A 22,330-nucleotide genomic window follows, 5' to 3' on the forward strand; every position below is an offset into this window, starting at 1 on the left:
AAAAGATGCTATGTGGAATCCCTTAAAATGTGAAACAAAACTAGGGTGCTAAACATGTCCTTTTTTATGCATTTATCCCCACAATCACATTAAAAACTACCCATCTGGACAGCAAAGAAAAAGGTGGACAGGCAAAGACTTCTGCTTATGGGGTTTTATTATGCATCTGTGGCGCCTGAATAACTTAAGCTTTACAAGTCACCTGGAGCAGTGGGGAGACGAAATTTCTCTCACAGCTCTTATGTGGGTGGCTACTCACACTCCCCTGGAGAAGGCCATGGCACCCCACTCCAGTACTCTTGCCTGGAAAATCCCATGGATGGAGGAGCCTGGTGGGCTGCAGTCCATGGGGTTGCGAAGAGTCGGACAGGACTGAGCAACTTCACTTTCACTTTTCACTTTCATGCATTGGAGAAGGAAATGCCAACCCACTCCAGTGTTCTTGCCGAATCCCACGGACAGGGAAGCCTGATGGGCTGCCGTCTATGGGGTCGCACAGAGTCGGACACGACTGAAGTGACTTAGCAGCAGCAGCAGCAGCACTCACACTCCCCAAGCAGAAGGAAAGGCTTTATCTCAGCTTCCATAAACTATTGTATCATTCAAGTCCAAAACATACCAATGAGACCACAACTCAAAACAAAATACAGTACAAATTTATTGACTCCACTCAATCTTAGTTGAGATTTAAGCAAAGTAAACAGACAACTGGATACAAAGAAGCGATGGCTTAACATTAGGTAGAATCCTATTTTACTATGAATTTTCAGTCCAAAAAAGCTTATTCCTAAATAAAATTGAACAATGATTTCTCTGCAGAGGCATATGAAACAAAATACACACAGTTATAAAACCACATTTGTTGTTCTTTTAGCAATAAGCATTTATTCAATGAAAATTTTGAAACAGTCTTGGATTAATGTCAAGAAGAAATTATCACTTTCGTAAATTAACCAAGTATAACTTTGTGGAAAATCTGGACAGCACGAATAAATGACTAAAGAGCACTGAATTCAATGATTTTAAAGATATACAGTAAAATACTTTGGTTCCCAAATGACTGCCTCTAAACGGAATTTTTTAAAAACCTGACATTGACTCATTTTTTCTCCTCCAGAATCTAAAGACAGACCATGAATTTTCTCCAGTCACGTGGCAACGTGACGCCCTGGTGCATACCTGGGAAGCACACCAAAAACTATGCAAACGCCAAACTCCTTAAAGTGCTAAAGCCACAAGAGAAAAAACTATGTGTAAAACTTAAAAAAAGCCAGTGTTAAAGAACTTATTAAAGAATATGTGCTAGCATTATTGAAATCAATAATGCTTTTCACAATTATTGCAAAAAACATCAAAGAGACTTCAGAAATTGATAAACTGACTTGTAACATTCCAATATTAATTAGTGCAATTTATAAAGAAACCTGTTACAAATGACATGTAATTATTTTTGCAGTAAGAAATGAAAACAATTTTACTTTCTGAAGTTCCAGATTATGGTTGTACACACACACACACACACACACACACAGAGTTTGAGGGAACAAAGGCCGACTTGGACCAGTGCATTCCTGTCACTCCCTCATCCGACCACAGGGTTGGCCTGAACACACCTCTTTTCTCCACCAAAGGGCACATTTAATTCCGGTCTCAGTTACTACTCTTAGCACCCATGGGCGCTGTGTGTGGACCAGATGATCACCGATTAAGTGCTGGGGTTATATTTTAAGAGAAGGCTGGGATGATCTGTTCCCAAACAGAAAACCAGGAACCACATCCATCTCACTACAGATGCAGACAACATCACTGTCAAACCGTTGGTTGTATATTTTGACAAAGTTATAAACGCATATTAACCATAACCAGTTCTAAAAGTGAATAGTCTCTTATTCTTTAAATATTTTTACTATAAAAAATGTACAAGATTTGTTACCTCCATTACTTATTTTGATAAAAATCTCCTTTTTGTGGTGTTCCTCCCTCCCCCCAAATGAAGAAAATGATCAGATAACAAGTTTTCAGATTAACAAAGAATATATTAAAAACATCTGACATTCTTTCCACAATTGCATAAAAAAGGCAGGCATCCTGAATACGTACAAAGGAGTAAGGACCTTTCTACACTTCCCAAAATTAATTACAATCAGAAAAAAAAAGATTTTCAAGAATATCTTTCCTAGCTAACGCATTTCAGTATGAAAAGACCAACTTGCCTTATACCAAGTATTTGCCCACTGGCTGAGTTAAACATTCTTAAAAAAACACTTTACTGCATAAAGCAATTTATCTGTCTTTCATTATTTTACATCTTAACATTTAAAATAGTCAAATGAGAGGAAGCCTATTTTTCTGACCACCAAAATAAACTCTTCCAAGCCTAATGCTTTTAAGGTACAGTATAAAAAGTAATAGAAAAACCAGAACTGCATTATAAATGTTTTTGGTTCAAAATTTTATTTGAAAACTTATGTTCCTTGCCTAGACAAAAATGTGGACAAGACAAAACACTGGCAATTTTTAAAATCTAACAGATATGCAGAGCCTATATTAGATCAAAAATATTTTTTTTTTTACTAATTAATGTTATTAAAAAATCTTCAAAAATGTAGCATAAAGATTCAAGTCCTGGGATACTGAGTTTACAATGCCAAGATCCCATGTATCAGGGAATTATCCACCCAGCCTCCAGCAGCCATAAATAAGCATTACTCTGAAGGGAACTGTCTTCTTTTGAAGTGATAGCTACCAGGGTGTTCTGAGTAAGAAATACCACATTACGCAGGGAATGAATTCAACAAACAATAAACCTATCCTAATGTTTCACAGAAAACCACATGCTCTTGCTGTCTTTAAAACGCATAGGTTTGTTCAAGGAAATCTAAAGATGGCGATAATCAATAATGGCAACTTAATTTTATTTTCTCCATCAAATTTAAGAACAAAAATAGGAAGTAACCATATTTGGGGACTTTTGATAGTTTCCAAATGAAAAAATAAAAGGCAAAATTTCACATGTAGTTTCTACAGTGTACAAAGTCAATTAGAACTTTATAAAAATGCTTGTGTTTCCATAAAAAAGAAAGAATCTCTTTCCTACTATTGGTATGGAATGCAGGTTATGAGACTATGAACAGACTTCTGCCAGAGGACCAGTTTAAGTATTCGGTAGAGTATTTCTCAGTCACAGTAGTTGATTTTCTTATCTGAAAGAAGAGCTTGCAAAAAAATTAATAAACTTGGAGGCTTTACCATCAAGGTCCATCATTACTTTGAAAGAATTTAGGGGTTTCGACAATATTTCTACTTCTGTGTATCTCACTTCCCCACCCCTGCCAATGAAATAAAAATTCTTTTCCTTTTTAAACATCCCAATGAACTCTGGATTATACCAACTCAAAGGCTTTAAATTACAACTTACACAAAATAGGAAAACAAAAAAAGAAGCCCAAGTGCTATGGGCCAAAATAAGTAGCAGAAACTAACTGTGGACCCTTGAGAGTACTTTCATACACATTTATGAAATATTCAGCAGTGCCTTAAAGAAGGATGGTTTCATTATGGACATTTTACCACTGTAAACTCCAAAAAATCTTAACAGAAATCACAATACAAAGAGGCAGGAAAACTGATGACTGTACAGGTTGTTCTTGAAAAGGGTGTGGAGACTGCGGTGTGGCTCCTCCCTTTGCTTCAAGTCTCTGAAAGTGAACAGTAATTCGGGATTTAGAGCAGCTGCACTCACTCTGGGGGGTGCTGTATAAGTACATGTCCTGACCTTACATGTTATACTAACGTTAAATTCAAAATTTGTGCTGTATGCTAACTGTCCCCATTAAACACAGTTTCAATCTGTGATGGCACAAACCAGGGGAAGCAAACCTGCACAGCCCCTCGATGCTGGTCTGAATTCAGGGCCCTGGTGGGTGCTCTGACCACCACGCCCACCACCACCAAAGCTTTGGAAACCAAGGTGGAGGGCTTCCAGAAATCCCCATGCTTTCCTTTCCTGAGTCTTCCATCACTAATTACATGAAATGACCTAAGAGCAAGTTTTTTGTTATTTTATATAAACCTAAGTATTACTATTGCTGATTTAAATCTCACGATTTTCATACAAAAAAGGTTCTAAATAACCACAAAATACCAAATATTTATTTTTATCAAGTGTCAGGATATCTTATTAAAGTTGAGGTTTATCTTTTTTTTTTTTAATTTTATTGCTGAAGTACTCTAGGATCTTAATACTGCAAACTACTCCACTTTGTTCTGATATGTTTGGACTTGAGAACATGGCTAAGATGTACGAACTTAGGTTTCTTCATAGAATCTAAAGAAGAAATACTTTCATAGTGTTTCAATAACTGAAAATCAGTAAGAAAAAACCAAACCACCTCAAGTAGATTATACTGACACCATGGGATGAGGAACCATGCAAACAACCAAGAACAAACTTCCACATTAATAAAGGCATTACTGAAGGTCCAGAAGCACAGGGCTTTTGGGAGTTTTCCTAGGTTGAGTAAGGACATTTCTCATTAATATCAGTTCACCTCAAACTTATATTCAAGCATAATGATTTGCAACCTTTATTATTCTTTTTTTTTAAATATTTTGTTTCTTATGACACAGTTCACGATTCGGGCTGAACTCTGGAGACCGGAGCTTGTCTCCAGGGCTGAGAAGTCTTTTAGTTGTGGGTCTGCTCGTGGCTCCAGAGGCTGAAGGCCGTTTTGAATGTCCTGTGGCAGAGCTTACACATGAACTGTCTTTTAAAAGTGATGGCGGAGAGGGGGGGCGCGTGGTAGAACAGCGTGTCTGACTCTCGGGGCGCGAACAGCTTGTCGGCCGTGGGAGTGGGGGTTTCGGGCAGGCCTGTGGGGCTGTCGGGCTCCAGGGGCTGGATCTTGGGCAGCGGTGGGGGCAGCGGGGGCGGCGACGGGGAGCCGGCGGGGCCCGGGCCAGCCTCAGGTTCCCGGTGCGCAGGGTCCTCAGAGGCCTGGGCCATGTGGGACTGAAAGTGGCTCCAGAGCCGGAAGTTGGTGCGGAAAGCCTTGTTGCAGACGTGGCAGATGAAGGGCTTCACGGAGCACAGCAGCTCCTGGTGCCGCTCCAGCTGCTTAGGTGCCGGGAAGGTCTTGCCGCACTTCTCGCAGGGCCACAAGTCCTTGGGGGCCGCGCCGGCTTCGGGCGCCTCCTCCTCGGCCTCCTCCGGCGGCTCCTCTTTGACCTGGATCTTCAGCGGCTTGGAGAGGCTGAGGTCCTCGGGGAGGCAGGTGGAGTCTTCGGAGTCAAAGTTCACAGGCTCAGGGCCGCGGCCGCCCCCCGCGGGGTCGTCTTTGGCGGCAGTGGCCGCGGGGTCGGCTCGACCAGGCTCGGGCGGGACAAGGGGCCGGGCAGGGCCGGTGGCCTCGCCGTTGAGGTCAGGCCGGGGTGGGGAGGTGCCGGCGGCCGGGGCCATGCTGTTCTGATTGTGTACTTCCACCTGGTGCCGCCAGATGCTGAAGGCCGACTTGAAGGTGCGCATGCACTCCAGGCACGTGAGCTTGCGGAACTCGCACTTGCCCTCGTGCTCGCGCTTGAGCTCGGGCGAGAAGAACCTGAGGCTGCAGTAGGGGCACACCGTAGCAGTGCGGCACAGGCGCTCGTGGTTGCCTTGCTCTAGGAGAGAAGAGAGCTTGGCGTTACAGAGGCGGCACAGATAGAGCTCCGGGCCGCCCGCTGCGCCCCCGGGGGCCGCGCGCTCCCTGGGCCGCGCGGCCCTGGCAGCCCCAAGGGCCTTCTCCCCCGGGTGCATCTTCACGTGCTGCTTGAGCTGGGAGAGGAAGCGGTAGGCCTTCCCGCAGGCCGTGCACACATACGCGCCCTTGGCCCGGGAGCGCAGGCCCCGTTTGAGGACCTGCGCTGGGGAGCCGCCAGGGCCCTGGAAGCCCGGCCGGCCGCGCCGCAGCTTCAGGATCAGCGCTTTCTTGATCTCCCGCTCTCGCACAATATCAATGAGCTTCCTCTGGAACTTCTCGTCCAGGACAGCATGGGAGCTGGCGGCCGGAGCCGGATTTTTCACCACCCCGTGCTGCGTTTGGCAGTGCGTCCACACTTTGAAGTTGGTGTGAAAGCGCTTGTGGCAGATGTCGCAGGCGTACGGCTTCTCGGGGTTGTGGTACATGTTCACGTGCCGGTGCAGGCCCGCCGTGGATCTAAAGATTTTAAGGCAATGTTTGCATTTAAACTTTTTGTTTGGTCTCGTGCCCTCCAACTCACCGAATTCGTCTTTGTTTAAGTCAGAGCCTGGGAAGTCGGCCCGGAGGGCAGATGGGCTCGAGCCCTCCTCGCGGGGGTCTCCCGAGCCCGGGGAGCCTGGGCTCTCAGCCTTGGGCTGCTTGGCCGGCAGCCTCCTGTCGGTCTGGAACCGCCTCTTGGCCGGGAGTCTGCTGGGGTCTTTCCGGTCGTCTTCTGTCTGTAGCGCCAGGTCTCTCGTGGCGGCCGCGGCATCCCCCACGGTGACGCGAATGATGTCGCATGGCTCCGGGGGCTGCGCGGCTCGGCCTTGACCCGCACCTCCGGCCCCTGGGGCGCCCCCGGCCGCTCAGCCGGCTGAGAAGCGCTGAAGGACCTGAGGCGGTGAGGCTGCGGGGCAGGGGTCCGGGTGTCGGGGACCACCGTCTCGCCCCCGTCCTTGGAGGGCGGCCTCTGAGAAGAGAAGGCGCTGAGCACACTGCCGGCCACATCGCCCGAGCCCACGCCTGGGGGAGCCTGCAGCTCAGCAGTGGGCGTGTACACGGGGACTTGGCTGTCCATGGACAGCGACCGGCGCAAGAGGCTCTTGACAAGTGGGCCGCTGCGGTCCACACCCTGGGTCCCGGGCGCCGGCGCCCCGGCTGGGATGACCAGCCCCAGCCTAGAGTAATACAGCAGGTTCCGGTCCTCACCCGGCCCGCTGCCCCGGCCCGCCTCCTTCAGCAGGAAGGGCGTCTCGGGAGAGCCCCGCAGGGACAGGACAGGCGGCCGCGGGCTCCGCAACGCCAACTCCACGGCCACGCCTTTGGGGAGCAGGGCGCTGGCGCCTGGCCTTTCGTCCACGGCCGCCCGGTCCAGCGGGGGCTTCGAAGGTGGTGCCACGGCCCGCTTGGCCAAGCCGCCCCGGCTTGGCTCCTCTAAAGGCCCGGCGAGCTCGGGCGGCCTCGCCAGAACCGCGGGGCCATCTTTCTGCCAGCTTTTTTCAGCTGGCGCCACGTGGTGTGGGGGCTCTGTGGGTTTTGGGCCGGGGGGCTTACTGGCATTTGCCTTGACCGCGATGCTGGCAGAGGGCCGGGGAGGGTGGCTCAGCTCAGGGGTGTTCTGACTCCCGGCTTTCCCGGGGACTTCGTTCCTGCTCTGACAAACGATGACGCTTCTCTTTTGAGAACTGTTCTCCTCGTCCTCGGTGAAAGTCTTCTTTCTGTTGGGACACGTGGGAAAGGGGGCCTGGGGCGTCTTGGAGGCGATGTTGGTCAGGAAGGAGATGCCCAGGCTATAGCCGAGCTCCTGCACGGCAGCCAGGCTGCTCTTCTCCACAAACAGAGAGGAAGAATAGATGTAGTTCAGCACATTGTCAAAAGCATCTGGCTCACAGAAGTCCAGCTGGAATACAGTCTGTGCCTCGTTCTCCTTGTTGGTGAACAAGCTCTGGAAGTATTCACTGCTGGCAGCCAGGACGTTTTTATGAGCTCGGAACTTCTGGTCACCCACGATCAGGAGCGCGTCACACAGCTGCCCTTTGAGCCGCTCCTCGTTGAGGGCGCTGAGGAGAGAGATGGCGTGTGCTGGGTTGATGTAGTGCAGGAGCCCCTCCATGCTCAGCCTTATCTGAAAGACAGATAAAGTCACTGTGAACAAGGCCGTGCGACGCTCCCCCAGGTAAGGGCTCCTCAAGGGCAGGGAACAGCAGCTGTCTTCTCACCAGCAGACTGTGGCCTGACAAAAACTTTCTGGATGAACAATCTTATTTAAATAACACAGAAAATACAAAGAAACAAGTATCACAGCTTAAGTAGGTCATCCATCATTAAAACTGATGAACTTGAGAAACTAAGTCTCTGTAACAAGCATTTCACACCATCAAAAAGGCACCTAGAACTTGGCAGGTATGTAGAGAAGCAATATTTGAAAACAAGGTTTATTATTTAGGGCCCTTATGCATTTGATGCTTAATTCTATTCCTTATTAGATCAGAGTAAGTATGTAGTACCAAACCCTATAAAGTCCACAATTCTTAAAGGAAACAGTTTTATTACTGGATATGATTAAACACAATGTGAATTAACAATAGGCTGTAGAGGTTGCAAAAAACAGATAAGAATTTAGAAAGAGAGAAATCATTTAACTAATTACTATCGCATCAAAGTGTTTTTAAAAAGTTAGAAACATTATATAGAAAAGTTTCTTTACTTTCTTATGCTGAACACCATGTAATCCTAATACTAATTCTTACCAAATTACACTTTCAACAGTAACACAATGGAAAGTTTAGCCTGGAGCTAAACTTAATTATACTAATTCTAAACCTAAGGGGTCTGACTTGAGATTTCACCAAGACTCTTCAAGTCTGTAGGTGAGATCTCAGGGCCTAGTGGCTGGGTGCTGGCTCCGCCCTTGTGGTCAACTAGTACCTGGGATCATCAGGTTCCTCACATGAGGCGGTAACAATTGTGCCCTCCTTTAGGGCTGCTCTGAAAATTAAATGAGCCTGTATCTCATACCTGGTAAGGACTTGACAAACGTGCCATTAATTTTCACAAATTGCAGGGTTACTAGACATTTAATTCAGAATAAAAGTGTCTAGATTAACTCCTGATGAAGATGAAGCCATTTCACACAGAGACGATGCTTGACTCTCCAAATCTTTCTCTCACGCAGCTGCTGCCGTAACATCTCATCTCTTTGGGCTGGTTTTACAATGCCATCTCTTCTTTAAAATACTTAAGACATGTATTTTTAATATAAAATGGATTCAGAGTAACTAAGATTGTTCAGAGAGTCTTACCATTCTCTAGAGGACAAACTATCCATACACAGACATGGCACCCAGCACACCTGCAGGTTCTCCTCCAGCTTCAAAGGATCAGCTTTTGCTGGCTACCCAGCCTCTGGTCAACAGTTGGCCAACAGCCCCTTAGTATCCCTCTAGAGACACCAAGGGAACATTTCATGCAAAGATGGGCTCAATAAAGGACAGAAATGTATGGACCTAACAGAAGTTGAAGCTATTAAGAAGAGATGGCAAAAATACACAGAAGAACTACACAAAAAAGATCTTCATGACCCAGATAACTACAGTGGTGTGATCACTCACCTAGAGCCAGACATCCTAGAATGCGAAGTTAAGTGGGCCTTAGAAAGCATCATTAAGAATAAAGCTAGTGGAGGTGATGGAATTCCAGATGAGCTATTTCAGATCCTTAAACATGATGCTGTTAAAGCGCTGCACTCAATATGCCAGCAAATTTGGAAAACTCAGCAGTGGCTACAGGACTGGAAAAGGTTAGTTTTCATTCCCATCCCAAAGAAAGGCAATTGCCAAAGAATGCTCAAACTACCACACAATTGCACTCATCTCACATGGCTAGCAAAGTAATGCTCAAAATTCTCCAAGCCAGGCTTCAACAGTTCGTGAACAGAGGACTTCCAGATGTTCAAGCTGGATTTAGAAAAGGCAGAGGAACCAGATTATCAAATTGCCAACATCCATTGGATCATTGAAAAAGCAAGGGAGTTCCAAAAAAAAAATCTACTTCTGCTTTATTGACTACGCCAAAGCCTTTGACTGTGAGGATCACAACAGACTGTGGAAAATTCTGCAAGAAATGGGAATAACAGACCACCATACCTGCCTCTTGAGAAACCTATATGCAGGTCAGGAAGCAACAGTTAGAACTGGACATGGAACAACAGACTGGTTCCAAATAGGAAAAGGAGTACATCAAGGCTGTATATTGTCACCCTGCTTATTTGACTTATATGCAGAGTACATCATGAGAAACGCTGGGCTGGATGAAGCACAAGCTGGAATCAAGATTGCGGGCAGGAATATCAATAATCTCAGATATGCAGATGACACCACCCTTATGGCAGAAAGCAAAGAAGAACCAAAGAGCCTCTTGATGAAAGTGAAAGAGGAGAGTGAAAAGGTTGCTTAAAGCTCAACATTCAAAAAACTAAGATCATAACATCTGGTCCCATCACTTCATGGGAAATAGATGGGGAAACAATGGAAACAGTGACAAACTTTATTTTCTTGGGCTCCAAAATCACTGCAGGTGGTGACTGCAGTCATAAAATTAAAAGACATTTGCTCCTTGGAAGAAAAGCTATGACAAACCTAGACAGAGTATTAAAAAGCAGAGACATTACTTTGCCCACAAAGGTCCATCTAGTCAAAGCTATGGTTTTTCCAGTAGTCATGTACAGATATAAGAGTTGGACTATAAAGAAAGCTGAGCACTGAAGAACTGATGCTTTTGAACTGTGGTGTTGGAGATGACTCTTAAGAGTCCCTTGGACTGCAAGGAAATCAAACCAGTCAATCCTAAAGGAAATCAGTCCTGAATATTCATTGGAAGTACTGAAGCTGAAACTCCAATACTTTGGCCTCCTGATGTGCAGAAGTGACTCACTGGAAAAGACCCTGATGCTGGGAAAGATTGAAGGCAGGAGGAGGGGAAGGGGACGACAGAGGATGAGATTGTTGAATGGCATCACCGACTTGATGGACATGAGTTTGAGCAAGATCCAGGAGTTAGTGATGGGACAGGGAAGCCTGGTGTGCTGTTGTGCATGGGGGTCACAAAGTGTCGGACACAATTAAGTGACCAAATTGACAGCCTCTGTGGTCTTCGGCAGAAGCCACAGAGGCTGCCACCTGGAGTGACCAGTGTCTGGTGGCCCCAGGTCTCCCTCCCTGCTGCCCTGGCTCCCTGCTGGTGGTGCTGACTCGACCTGACTGACAGAGGCAAGGCTCTGCTTCCAGGGACGAAGCTCGGAGCCTGTAGCTTGTACACAGACAACTGCCTCGGTCAACCTGCACTGAGTTGCTGTTCAGTTTTGCCTGGCATCGTTTCATCTTGATGGTGAATGCCCGAGAGACACGTTTTTCCCTTCTTTTTTGTGACAGCCATTTTAATTTCTTCCTTAATCTTACTACACTGTACTCACGCATCTAATTATGTGCAAAGAAATCCGCCATCATTTACAGAGGTCAGCAGAGAAAAAAAAAAAAAAGCTTATAAATGCCACACTCATAACTCAGCTGCATTCTAAGCACTATTTTTAGTGCAAATAATTTTTGAGACAGCTAGTTCAGATCTTGCCCCAGGGACAGAGAGGCTCAGGAGATGCAAAATCAAAAGTCTGGACAAGTACTTTCCAAAAGGGTTCCTTAAAATCAATTTAAAATTGATGTAGTCGTCCCTCAGTATCCACAGAGGACTGGTTCCAGGCCCTACAGACACCAAAAACCCACAGACACTCAAGTTCCTATAAAAATGGTGCAGTATTTGCATATAACCTATGCACATCCCCCCACTTTAAATCATCTCTGGATGCTTACATCAATGATACGTAACATGATGTAAATGATACTTACATAGTTGCTGGTGAGCAGCAAACTCAAGTTTTGCTGGATTTTTTCCTTTTTGAATATTTTCCATCTGTAGTTGATAGAGTCCATGGATATGGAGGACTGACTGTACAATACACTCCTTCCTGTGGCTCAGAGTTAATACAGTTTAAATGTCAGTGCTCTAGATCCCCTAGAGGAGAGCATGGCAACTTACTCCAGTGTTCCTGCCTGGAGAATCTCCATGGACAGGGGAGCCTGGTGGCTACAGTCCATGAGGTTGCAAAGAGAGTTGGTCATGACTGAGCAACTAAGCACAGCACAGCTCTAGGCTAATGCTCTAGAGCTTTCTGAGCCTCAGTTTTCCCACCTAAAGTAACAATAGTATTAATAATGTTACTGTGAGAATTAAAGGAGAAAACCATAATTGCTACAATTTATTCAGGTCTTATAACACACTACAGACAGCACCAGGAACTTCACGTATCATTCACTTATTCACTCCCTCAACAAAACAGCATTTGAGGAGGCCTGGAAGACACACGGATGGGCCATGAGGATCACCAAGGGCCAAGCACACTGGCAGAGGGAAGACAAGGTGACAGCAGGGCTGGAGCAGAGCTGAGGGGGCTGTGGACGAGGATGCTGAAGGAGCATGGGGAGGCATCGTGCAGGGCTGGGTGGACCACTGGAAGGACTGCACTTTTTACTAGGGCAGCTGCTGGAAGATTCTGAGCAGAGGAATGACAACCATCTGAATTTTGTTTCAAAAAGATCCCACTGGTTATGCTGCAAAGTATGGAGCACAGGAGAGGCTGCAAGCTGGGAAGCCAGCTGGGAGTCCACTGCAGGGATATGTGCCAGACAGGATGGTGCCTGGACTGGGGTGGCAGGAGTGGACGTAAAGATACCATTAGAACTTCTGAAGGACTGACTGCAGGGGTAGGGAAGGGAGGAGATAAAGACGCCGCCAGAACTGGAAGGATGTCCTTACCTGAGATGAAGTTGGACAGAAAAATTGGTGCAGAATTTTTTTTGGAATTCATTTCGATATTCTAAACATGCACAGGAACCTGGTCGTTTAACGGACCCTTCTGGGCACCCTTTCCTGCTCCACTTTCCCTACAACCCTTCCTGTGCTTTCTGCGATCACTTCCCAGATAAACATCTACATCTGAGTCCATGTCTCAGGTTCTGCTTCTGGGGGAACCCAAACGAAGAAATCAAGGGACTGTGTGAAGACGAAACCAAGTGAAATGTTCTGCGTCCCTGGACAGGAAGCAGTGCTGACCCACACACCATCTGCTTCCTACTCCTACATTTTCTCACTTTTAATTGTTCAGAAAAGTTTCCTTCTTTCTCTCCCTTCCAATTATCATGACCTGTATTTCTGTTCTAAGTAACTGCTTCTAATCCCTAAACCACAGGCTTCCATACTCCTTGGATGAAACAGGGAATTAGGGAAAAGTAAGTCACTGAGAGCTGGGTTGTTAAGAGGAATAGTCACTGTCCAGGAAAATTATTTGGAATTGAAATCTATTCATTTAACTCTGCTGCTACTGCTGCTGCTAAGTCACTTCCTGTGTCCAACTCTGTGCGACCCCATAGACGGCAGCCCACCAGGCTCCCCCGTCCCTGGGATTCTCCAGGCATGAACACTGGAGTGGGTTGCCATTTCCTTCTCCAATGCATGAAAGTGAAAAGTGAAAGTGAAGTTGCTCAGTCGTGTCCGACTCTTCGCAACCCCATGGACTGCAGCCCACCAGGCTCCTCCGTCCATGGGATTTTCTAGGCAAAAGCAGCTAAATGTGTCCAAACCTGACAACTTCAGCAGAACTCCTCCAGGTGCTGGTTTTCCACTCCATTCCCTAGACACTGATCAGACATGAATGACAGCTGATATCTGAGGGTTTACTCTGCTGTAAATATACTACTATAAACATCTTTTGCGTTTACATTATTAAACTCATTATTTACACCAACCCGAGGAGGTTGTACTATTTGATCACCATTTTACAGCTGAGAAAACCAAGGCACACGAGGTTAGGTATCTTGCTCAAGTCTGCACAGACAGTGAGGAGCAGAGCAGAACTCTTACCAGATGACCTGGCTCCAGAGGCCATCTCCACCCACATACCACCCTACCTCTAGTTCCCTCTTAGTTCTCACATAAACATCTGAAATAGGCACTGCCATCATCCCTGTCTCACCAATCAGGGAACCCAGACACTAAGAGTCGGGGGCAGTGTGCCGAAGGTCACCCACTCAGCTGACAGTGGGGCTGGGAGCCTGGCCCCAGGGCCTGCACTCTTAGTCATCATGCTGCACGCTCCTCATGGCCGGCCGCCTGTCTAGTGTGTGCTAGAACTGGCCAGACAGGGAGGCTGCCAGTCTGACAAGCATGGTCCTGCCTTCCTCTCAGCCTTGCGTGGGAACAGGACAAGTCGATCCCTCACACACTCTGGTGTGTAGGCGCAGGTGGCAGGGTGCAGAGGTGCAGATGGGAGCAGAGGTGAGGCACTGGGTCCAGGTGAGAGGAAGGTCGGGGAGGCATTCCACAACAGAAGTTTCCTGGAGAAGCTGAAGTCAGAAAACGTGGGAGGCAGGAAGGATGGGTGGAGGACATGTCAAGGACAAGAGCAGTGTCCAATATACAAAGACAAGACCAAGTGCCTGAGGGAGCAAAAGACACATGTAGGGGAGTGCAGGTGATGAGGCTGCGGAGGGGGTGGAGGCATGAGGCCCTGGGAGCATCAGTAAGGCCCCTCCAGGGTCACTGGAGGACAGTGACCCCTCCCATCTTCTTCAGGAGACAGACCAAGGGTTCTGGGTCCTGGGGGTGAGAGAGGCACGCAGGCACAGCAGCGCAGACTCCTCACCGTCTTGCAGAAGCCCTTGCTGTCACCTTTCCATTCAATCATCAAAGCTTAACCATGGAGCCCCTTCCTGGTCTAGCGGCAAACAATGATCACTGTAGACTTTAGTGCTTTCATGACATGGTAGATATACTTATTGAGCCTAAGAACTTTATTAAAAATATAAAATGCTACACTAAGAATGCAGGCAGCAACAGGGATCATGACTACTGAGTGTCATGAGATAATCAAGATTAGGGTGATAATCACACCCTCAGTGGCTGGTGGATATGCAGGCTGAACTCTCAAAACCACCTGCCCTTTCAGCTCTTTGGCCTCAGATAAGGCTAGTTTTGGTGCCAGAGGTACTTCCTCCTTCATAACCCTGCTGACTCATCAAGCCCTAACCTCAGTATGTTTTAACTGTGGACACACAGGGCATCCTGGGTCTGATGGCTCTGATGTAGACACGCGCTGTGACTCGGCCCCTCCCTCCCACTGCTCGTCTCCGGAGTCCCCAGCGCAGAGCGCCCGCCACTGCTGCAGTCACAGTGGAAACCTTGGCACTCTTACAGGAAAAGTGGGTGAAACAGGGAAGAAAAGGTCCCTTCCCTATGGAAAAAGCTGGGAGGAAATCCCCCAGGAAAACCAGATTTTGAAGCAGGGCTGGCTTGCTTACCACTCGGATCCTTGAACAGAAATCTTCCCAAACTCTGCCTGAATTGTTTCTATTTCATGTTGTTTCCTGATATTTCAAAATGAGGGAATCTTTACAGTTAACACTCCATGGCAGTCACTACAGCTCCATGGGAAAGACTTTCATAGTCATCTACTTGTCTCAAATCCTGGCTTTGCCACCTATTAGGTATCTAACCTTGTAAAGATCACTCGACCTGAGTACAAGTTTCCTTAACTCGTTAAATGAGACTAACGGCTGCCCACCCTATGGGATTCTTATGAAGGTCAACAAACGCAGTATGTCTACAAGTTTCCGGTACATACAGTATTTCCTGTCTGCAAGCTGGCACTTGACTTCATCCTTCTCTTCCTTTCCTGAAAGTTTCCACAGTAGGAAAGACACATAAGGATACAAAAAGTGCCATGAGAAGAATGATTTCAGCAAGCAGTTGACTTGGCCCAGGGGTGGGAGGGTCCATGAGTGAATGCTGGGGATGTGAGTACAGATGGGGGCTCCGTGCTCACTGGATGGTTATGTTACCACAGACTCCGCTCTTCACTGATTGTAGACATTTCCCAGAAACATGCATCTAACAGTGCCAGGGCTTCAAAACCCCAGAAGCCCCTGGGCTGAAGTTCCAATTCCCTAGAAGAGCTTCAGTGCTCCTCACAACTGGATTCCAGAAAACTACTTCATACCATCACCTCAAAGTCCTCAGGGACCGTGTGCTAAGACAGAGAATCCATATCTTAATATAAGTTAATTCAACGCAAATAATTCCCTCTTTATACCAACTGCAGGAAGCTAAGATTTTTAAGGAGATGGAGAAAGGGCAGGCACTTTTGGACTATAGAACATTCTGGGGCTATAAACAAAAGAAAGCAAAGCAGAGCTAACACTCGGATATAAGGAAACTGGGAGGTGGATGAGGGCCGGGAGATGAGGAGGGGCCACATAACCTCACACCAACCAGCTTCCAAGTTCTGGAGACTAACACCCAGACTGGCATCAGAGCTAAAGGCACACTGCAAATCAAATTTGCTCCTAGACCAGCCCATAAAAGCCTTGCTACCAGTTCTGTAGGGAAATCTCTCTTTACATCCAAAACATTAATGTGAAACTGAACTCTGGGCACACGATGCTTTGGAATATTGGATATTTCTTATATAGTTCTCCAAAGCAAACAGAAAAACAAAGCACCTACATTTGACTCTGGAATATAAACACACACACTGTTCACCCCCACAGCCTTACCTCTGGGTTCAGCCCTGACTCTCCTTGATTTCACTGTGAGATGGTGACAGGAAGTCGGCTCTGAGGTGAGGTCTAATCATGGCTCACTAGGAGATAACGCAGACATCCAGACACCATCGACAGCTCCTCGGATTTCAAAGCGGGCCTGGCTGATCTGACCCTTGGAGAGCAATGATGTCACTGCCTTGGGTCCCATTTCCCACATGCTCAGTCTCCCTAGAGAGGGTCTGATCTGGTCTAAGGGTGTGTGCTTGGCCACGACTAGAAGGCACCTCGGCTTGGTGCTGGCCGCTGGGCAGCCAGTCCTCCTTGCACTGGAGCGCGCCATCCTGAGTGGTCTGTCGGGCCTCACTCAGGGCTGGCCAAGCCTGGTAGGAAACTCTCTTTTGGAAAATGGGCTCAGAACAACAAAAGCAGAACTGAGCGGAGCCGGTGCATCTCAGTCACAGCCTGAAAATGCAGCCCACAGTGCCCATGATCCAGACTCCTGCAGTTACCCTGGTTTTCATCCTTCCTGGCCCCATTCTTCGTTTTTTCCTTCACTCTCAAGAGCAACCCTCCACTTTTAAAGTCAATTTCTTTTTCTATTTAAGCTGATATGTCAGTTTCTGCTCTTGTTACAAAAGGACCCTAACATATTTTCAAGTGGTATTAGGTTCTTCCTATCATGCCCTCCAAATCCACCTTTTATTAATACTGCTGCCAGACTGGCTTCTTAAAACAAAGCTCTGATCATTCCCTGGATGTGCGCATTAAGCATTACTATCATTAATTCAGCTTATTTACTGAGCTCCTGTTATGTGCAAGGTGCAATAGACATTAGGAATAGGAGGTGCATAAGACAGACAAGGCCCCCACTTTCTTGTGGGATAAATCAGACAGTGAACAAGGAAACAAAGAAAGTAACTCTGACTTTGTTAAGAGCTACAAGGAAATAAACAGGGTGCTAGGACTTGGGGGAGAAACCAGGGTTCGCAGAAGATGGTCGGGAAATGCCCTGACGTCACGGCTTAGCTGACACCTAAGACCTCGGTAAAAAAATAAAATGATGAAAACAATGGCTCTCCATAGGTTAAAACGCAAAATTTTAAAAACATGGACTTCAGGGTTCTATCAATCTGGTTTCAAACTACTTTTTCAATTCTCTTTGCTTTAGTTATTGCCTTGTGATAACTTCCTGCTTCAGATACTTTGTCTCTGAGACAGACCTGCAGGTCTCACCTCTTCTGTTACCCAACTTGCAATGTCCCAGGCCTCCTCTAACCCCTCCCCCAACACTGCTCAGCTGAAGCTCACTCACTCTTCCAAGCTCAGCTCAAGGCCTCCATTAAGCCTTTAGTCATGGGCTGGACTGTCCCACAAGGTCTAACCCCAGCACCTCAAAATGTAAGTGGAAATAGGGACAGGGTCCCCTAAGACATCAGAAGTTACAACGAATCCTTAAGGGTGGGCCCTAAGGTCCCCCCAAATGAGGTGGTGTTTCTGTAAGAGGTGGGGATAAGGACACAGACAGAGAGAGACACTTTGTAAATACAGAGAAGACGACCATCCACAAGCTGAGCAGAAAGGCCTCAGGAGAAATCGACCCTGCCAAAGCCTTCATCTTGGACTTCGTGGCTCCAGAATGGTGTTCAACGCCCCTGGTCTGTGGTGCTCTGTTATGGCCGCCCTAGATCACTACACTATACACACCTTCCTGGACCACTGCCATCTGCATCGAGCAAACACCTTTCAACTCCAGTATTATTCCAGTGTTTCTTCAGTGCCGCACACTGTTAGCTGTCTGTTCCCCCAGCAGAACTGGAAACTATTTAACGGCTAAGACTCTATAATGTCTTTTGACACTCTTCACAATGCCCAACACGGTATCTTACACAACAATAAATATTTGTTGATTTTTCTGGACTCTGACACTCTAATTAGATGCAGGAGTGGAAACTGTGCCTTTTGTTTGTTTTCCTAAAGCAGAGCTAGTCCCATCAGTGCCCTTTAGAATACTGTATCGATTTTTCTATTGCTCCCTAGATAAAACCCAACCAAACTCTCCAAACTGGCACACAAGAGTCTTCATATTGTGATCACAGTTCACCTCCCCACCCCTACTGGACAGCATGCAGGTGAGCATTTACCCTACCCACCGTCTTTCTTACCTTTCCTTCACTGGTAGAACTTCTACAGAAAGATCCAAATGACATTGCCTCTGCAAAGCTCCACAGATGGCTCCTGGCTAGGAGCTCAGCCACCTAAGCCACCACAGCACCTCATCTCTTCTTCAGTAACATTGCTATTTTAAGTTACCTGCCTCTACATCTACCCTCTCATGAGAGTCCATGAAAGGAAGAACCCTTGTTTTTAGCTGTGTATTCCTAACACTTCATGCAGGTCCAACAAGTGCCTCCTGGACAAAGAGCGAAACCATCAGGAAGGCTTGAGACCTGGGCTGGGCCAAGACAGTTGCAGGTGGCAGCTATCTTTGCTTTTGGTATGAGTGGTTGTGGCCCTAAATCCCATTGGCCAATGACTCCCAATTCTGTACTCCTGCTTAGACTTCTCAGGACTCTTCCATTACAGGATATGCCCCTTGTCCAGTACCGTACCTATGATCCTGACTCTGACCCCCACATCTGCTGGTCTTCACATATTCCATTTAGTTTGGTATGCTGCCAACCAGTAGGTCTCTCAAACTAGAAACCTCTTCTCTTTCCTTTCTAGTCAGTGACCCAGCCTGTCAAGCCCTGGTCATAAACAGCTCGAGTCTGCTCTCCTCAACCCCACTGACATTGGGGCCAACTGAAATGGATCCTCAGTCATCTCCCGCTAACCCAGACACTCTCTCAATAACTTGGCCCCTCTTCTGTTAAACACCTAATATGCCCTGCAGTAAACTATCTTAAGTTCCTCAAAGGTGGGGGTCATAGTCTTTCCAACTTCTATTTCCACAGAATGAAGCACATTAAACGCGGGATGGTGTTAACAGGAAGAATGAATTAAACCTCAAGTTATTTTTAAGTAAACTAGTGCCCCAAATTTCTACTTTATTTTTTAACATCGATATTTAGCGATTCTCAAATTCAATGTAACGACTATTACTCCTTAAAGTGGATGAAGGATTTAACTCCAAGCATCAGAGGGTAAAAGGTCTCAAAAATAACCATCAAGGAGAAATCTAAAATGGATTAACCCACTTTCTTCCAAACAAGGAACCAGTACACAACGCAGGCTCCGTCTGGATGACTCAGGGTCAGCGTTATGAACACTCATGGACTCTGCTGAACATGCTGGTGCCCTCAGATGCTAGTCGTGAGCCGCTCTTGACCTTCGGCACCAAGACCCCTAGGCTGCTAGACCGTGCGGGGTCTGGTTAACGCTTCCCCCACCTCCCACTGCCAGGCCATCCCGCCGGAGAACCTGTCTCTAAAATCACCCTGCCCGCTAACGTGCTGCTCGAGGGGCTTCTTCCAGAAGCAGGGCAGTGCTGCGGGCTGAGTGCGCACCAACCGGAGTGAAGGGCCAGGACCGCGGAGCGTTCCTGCGGTCAAGGGAATGCTCTTCTGTAGTGGGTCAGTGAACTTGCTCCAAGTGAGGGGTCTGGGCGATGAGAGAAAATATGTCCGGGACACCGGCAGAGGAGATCTCTGGGGCGGGGTCTCCAGCGCGACAGTCGGGAGTCAACTCCCCCTTCCCCACCCCAACCCCGCAAGTTGCGGACCAGAGTTTTCTCGACTGGGGGCGAGGGGGATCCGCATTTCAGCAGGGACGCTCGCGACCAGCGGTGGAAAGTCGGGGAACCGTGTCCTCCCGGAGGGGTCGGTCGGGGGACGGGGCAGGGAGAGCAGTCTACTTGGGTCAGTGGTTGGATGTGCCGCTGGCCGCCAGGCGGGGCTCGAGGGGGCGGTGGCGCGGAGGTGCGGGCCGCGGCAGGTGCGGGGGACCGCACCCAAGCTTCCGCGTACGCTCGCGCACCCTGGCGAACACCGGCCGGCTTCCACGCCTGCCCGGCATGGAGCACGCGCCCTCGGCCGGAAGGTACCCCAACCGCCCGGCGGAGGGGAACCCGGCCCGGCGAGGGAAGCCCAGTGAGGGATGGAGCGTGCGCAGTGGCGAGGGCGAGGCCAAGTGCGGGCAAAGAGCATGCGCAGTGTGAAGGCACAATCGGCTACGTGGGAGCCTGGGGCATGCTCGGTGAGAGCCGGACCCGGCGCACGCGCAGAAGCGCTCAGAACCCGCAACCCGCTGGCGGAGAGAAAAAGGAGGAGAGAGATCACCTCAGAGTTACGTCAGGAAAGGCCGCGTTTTGCGGGGAGGCTATGGCCTCCCACGGGCCCCGCAGTTCCCCTGGGGCGAGGGGCGTGACAGTTACTCACCGGTCTTCGGCCCCGAGGCAGACGCCAGGCCCCTTTCCGCTCACACTCGGCTCGCGCGCGCCGCAGCCGCCGCTGCCGCTGTGATTCCATCCATCTTGAATTTGACGTCATCCCACACCAGAGATGAGGTCATCGCAGGCAGCGCTCGTCACGTGCGCGGCGCTATGATTGGCCACCGGGCCGCGGGGGGGGCGGGGCGAGGGAGGTGCGCAGCGCCGGGGGCTGGGCGAGGGCGGGCCTGACGGCAGCCGGGTCACCGCCACCGCTGCTGCCGCTGCCGCGTCCTCCCGCGCGCGCCTTCCGCTCGAGGTTCTTCCTCCTCCCGCGCCGCCCGCGCCCGCGTCCTCTCCCGACCCTAGGCGGGATGCGCGTGCCCCACGGGCGGCCCTGAGGGGAAGCGGCAGCGAAGGCTACAGGGGCGCGCATCGCGAGGGCTTACAAGAGGCGGTCCCGGTGGGCTTGGCTCCGCCGGGTCACGCGTCGGTGGGCTTGCCGGCTGGTGCCCCCGGCCCGGCGCGCTGCGCCGGCGCCTCCACTCGCCTCCTCGGAGGACGGTTCTCCGACGGCCGCGGCATGGTACCCCAGGTACCTCCAGGTCCAGGTGCCTCCGGTCTCGCAGATGCTTGTGGAGGCACGCGGGCTGCGACCTGCCGAGAAGAATCGACCTGGGCGGTCCGGTCGTGGGTACCACTCAGGGCTGACTTGGGGTGGACGGGCCTCCAGGTTCCTTCCACTTGAACAGATGGGGGTGGCTGCTCTCGCGGCATCCGCTTGTCAGCTGCGCGTTCCCAAACGCCTTCATTTTTATAGTCATTGATTTAAAGATCACTGGGCAGCTAATTTTTTCCCCCCTCTCTTATTCTCATTTGCTGTCTGGTAGACTGTCGTTTTCTTGTATGAATGTTACAAGCTCGTCAATTAGAAAACTCACTTCACTCATTCAAAACCGAAAAATTAGTGTGACAGAAATGCCAAACTGTAAACACTAAAGAAAGGTTCTGTTGGGCAAGATAAACATACATCTAGATGTGTTCCCCAAAGCCAGAACAGATCAGATTGGAAGGGCGAGGAGACTGCGTTATGTTTGTTTTGAGTAGGACATGCCAGATTTTAGTTCCCCTACCAGGGGTCCAGTCTGTTCCCCCTGTGGTGGAAAGTCAGAGTCCTAACCGCTGGACCCTCAGGGAGTTCTGGAGACTGCCTTTTAAAGCGATATTTTTTAGGACTGATGTTTTAATTCCTGGATTTTAAACCCATGTTGTTTAACCCTTTTCAAATGTCTTAATTTTCAGATAAAATATTTTTTAAAGTTGAATTTATGCACATGACCTAAGATAAAATAATTTATGAAATGTTTGAAGAATACGTGTAAGAAATAATCTTGTCTTAGGTTGACTAAAATGAAAAACGTGTCCCAAGTGAACAGCTCTGTTGTGAATTGTTTTCATTCCTCTCGTTTTAAGAGGACTCAGTCTCAAAGGAAGAATCTTGTGCTTCAAAGTCTTTGCTGCAACTATTTTAAAACTTTATAAAAGTTTTTTTGTATTTTGAACTGAATCGTGGTCGAGCAAAAAGTGGCTTTGAACGT

The 22,330-nt window shown here is 48.3% G+C and overlaps 1 protein-coding gene across 1 annotated transcript; it reads right to left on the reverse strand.

The window, feature by feature from the left end:
- Nucleotides 1-634: 634 nt before the first annotated feature.
- On the reverse strand, nt 635-20,878 carry ZBTB21 (zinc finger and BTB domain containing 21). Its single transcript, XM_027546799.1, is given in 3 exon segments — nt 635-6,525; nt 6,528-7,842; nt 20,743-20,878. Coding segments are annotated over 3 exon segments (3,264 nt in total). The 5' UTR covers nt 20,854-20,878; the 3' UTR covers nt 635-4,687.
- Between the last annotated feature and the right edge of the window lie 1,452 nt (nt 20,879-22,330).

The sequence above is a fragment of the Bos indicus x Bos taurus genome, chromosome 1 (genome assembly GCF_003369695.1).
Source record: "Bos indicus x Bos taurus breed Angus x Brahman F1 hybrid chromosome 1, Bos_hybrid_MaternalHap_v2.0, whole genome shotgun sequence".
Taxonomy (NCBI): domain Eukaryota; kingdom Metazoa; phylum Chordata; class Mammalia; order Artiodactyla; family Bovidae; genus Bos; species Bos indicus x Bos taurus.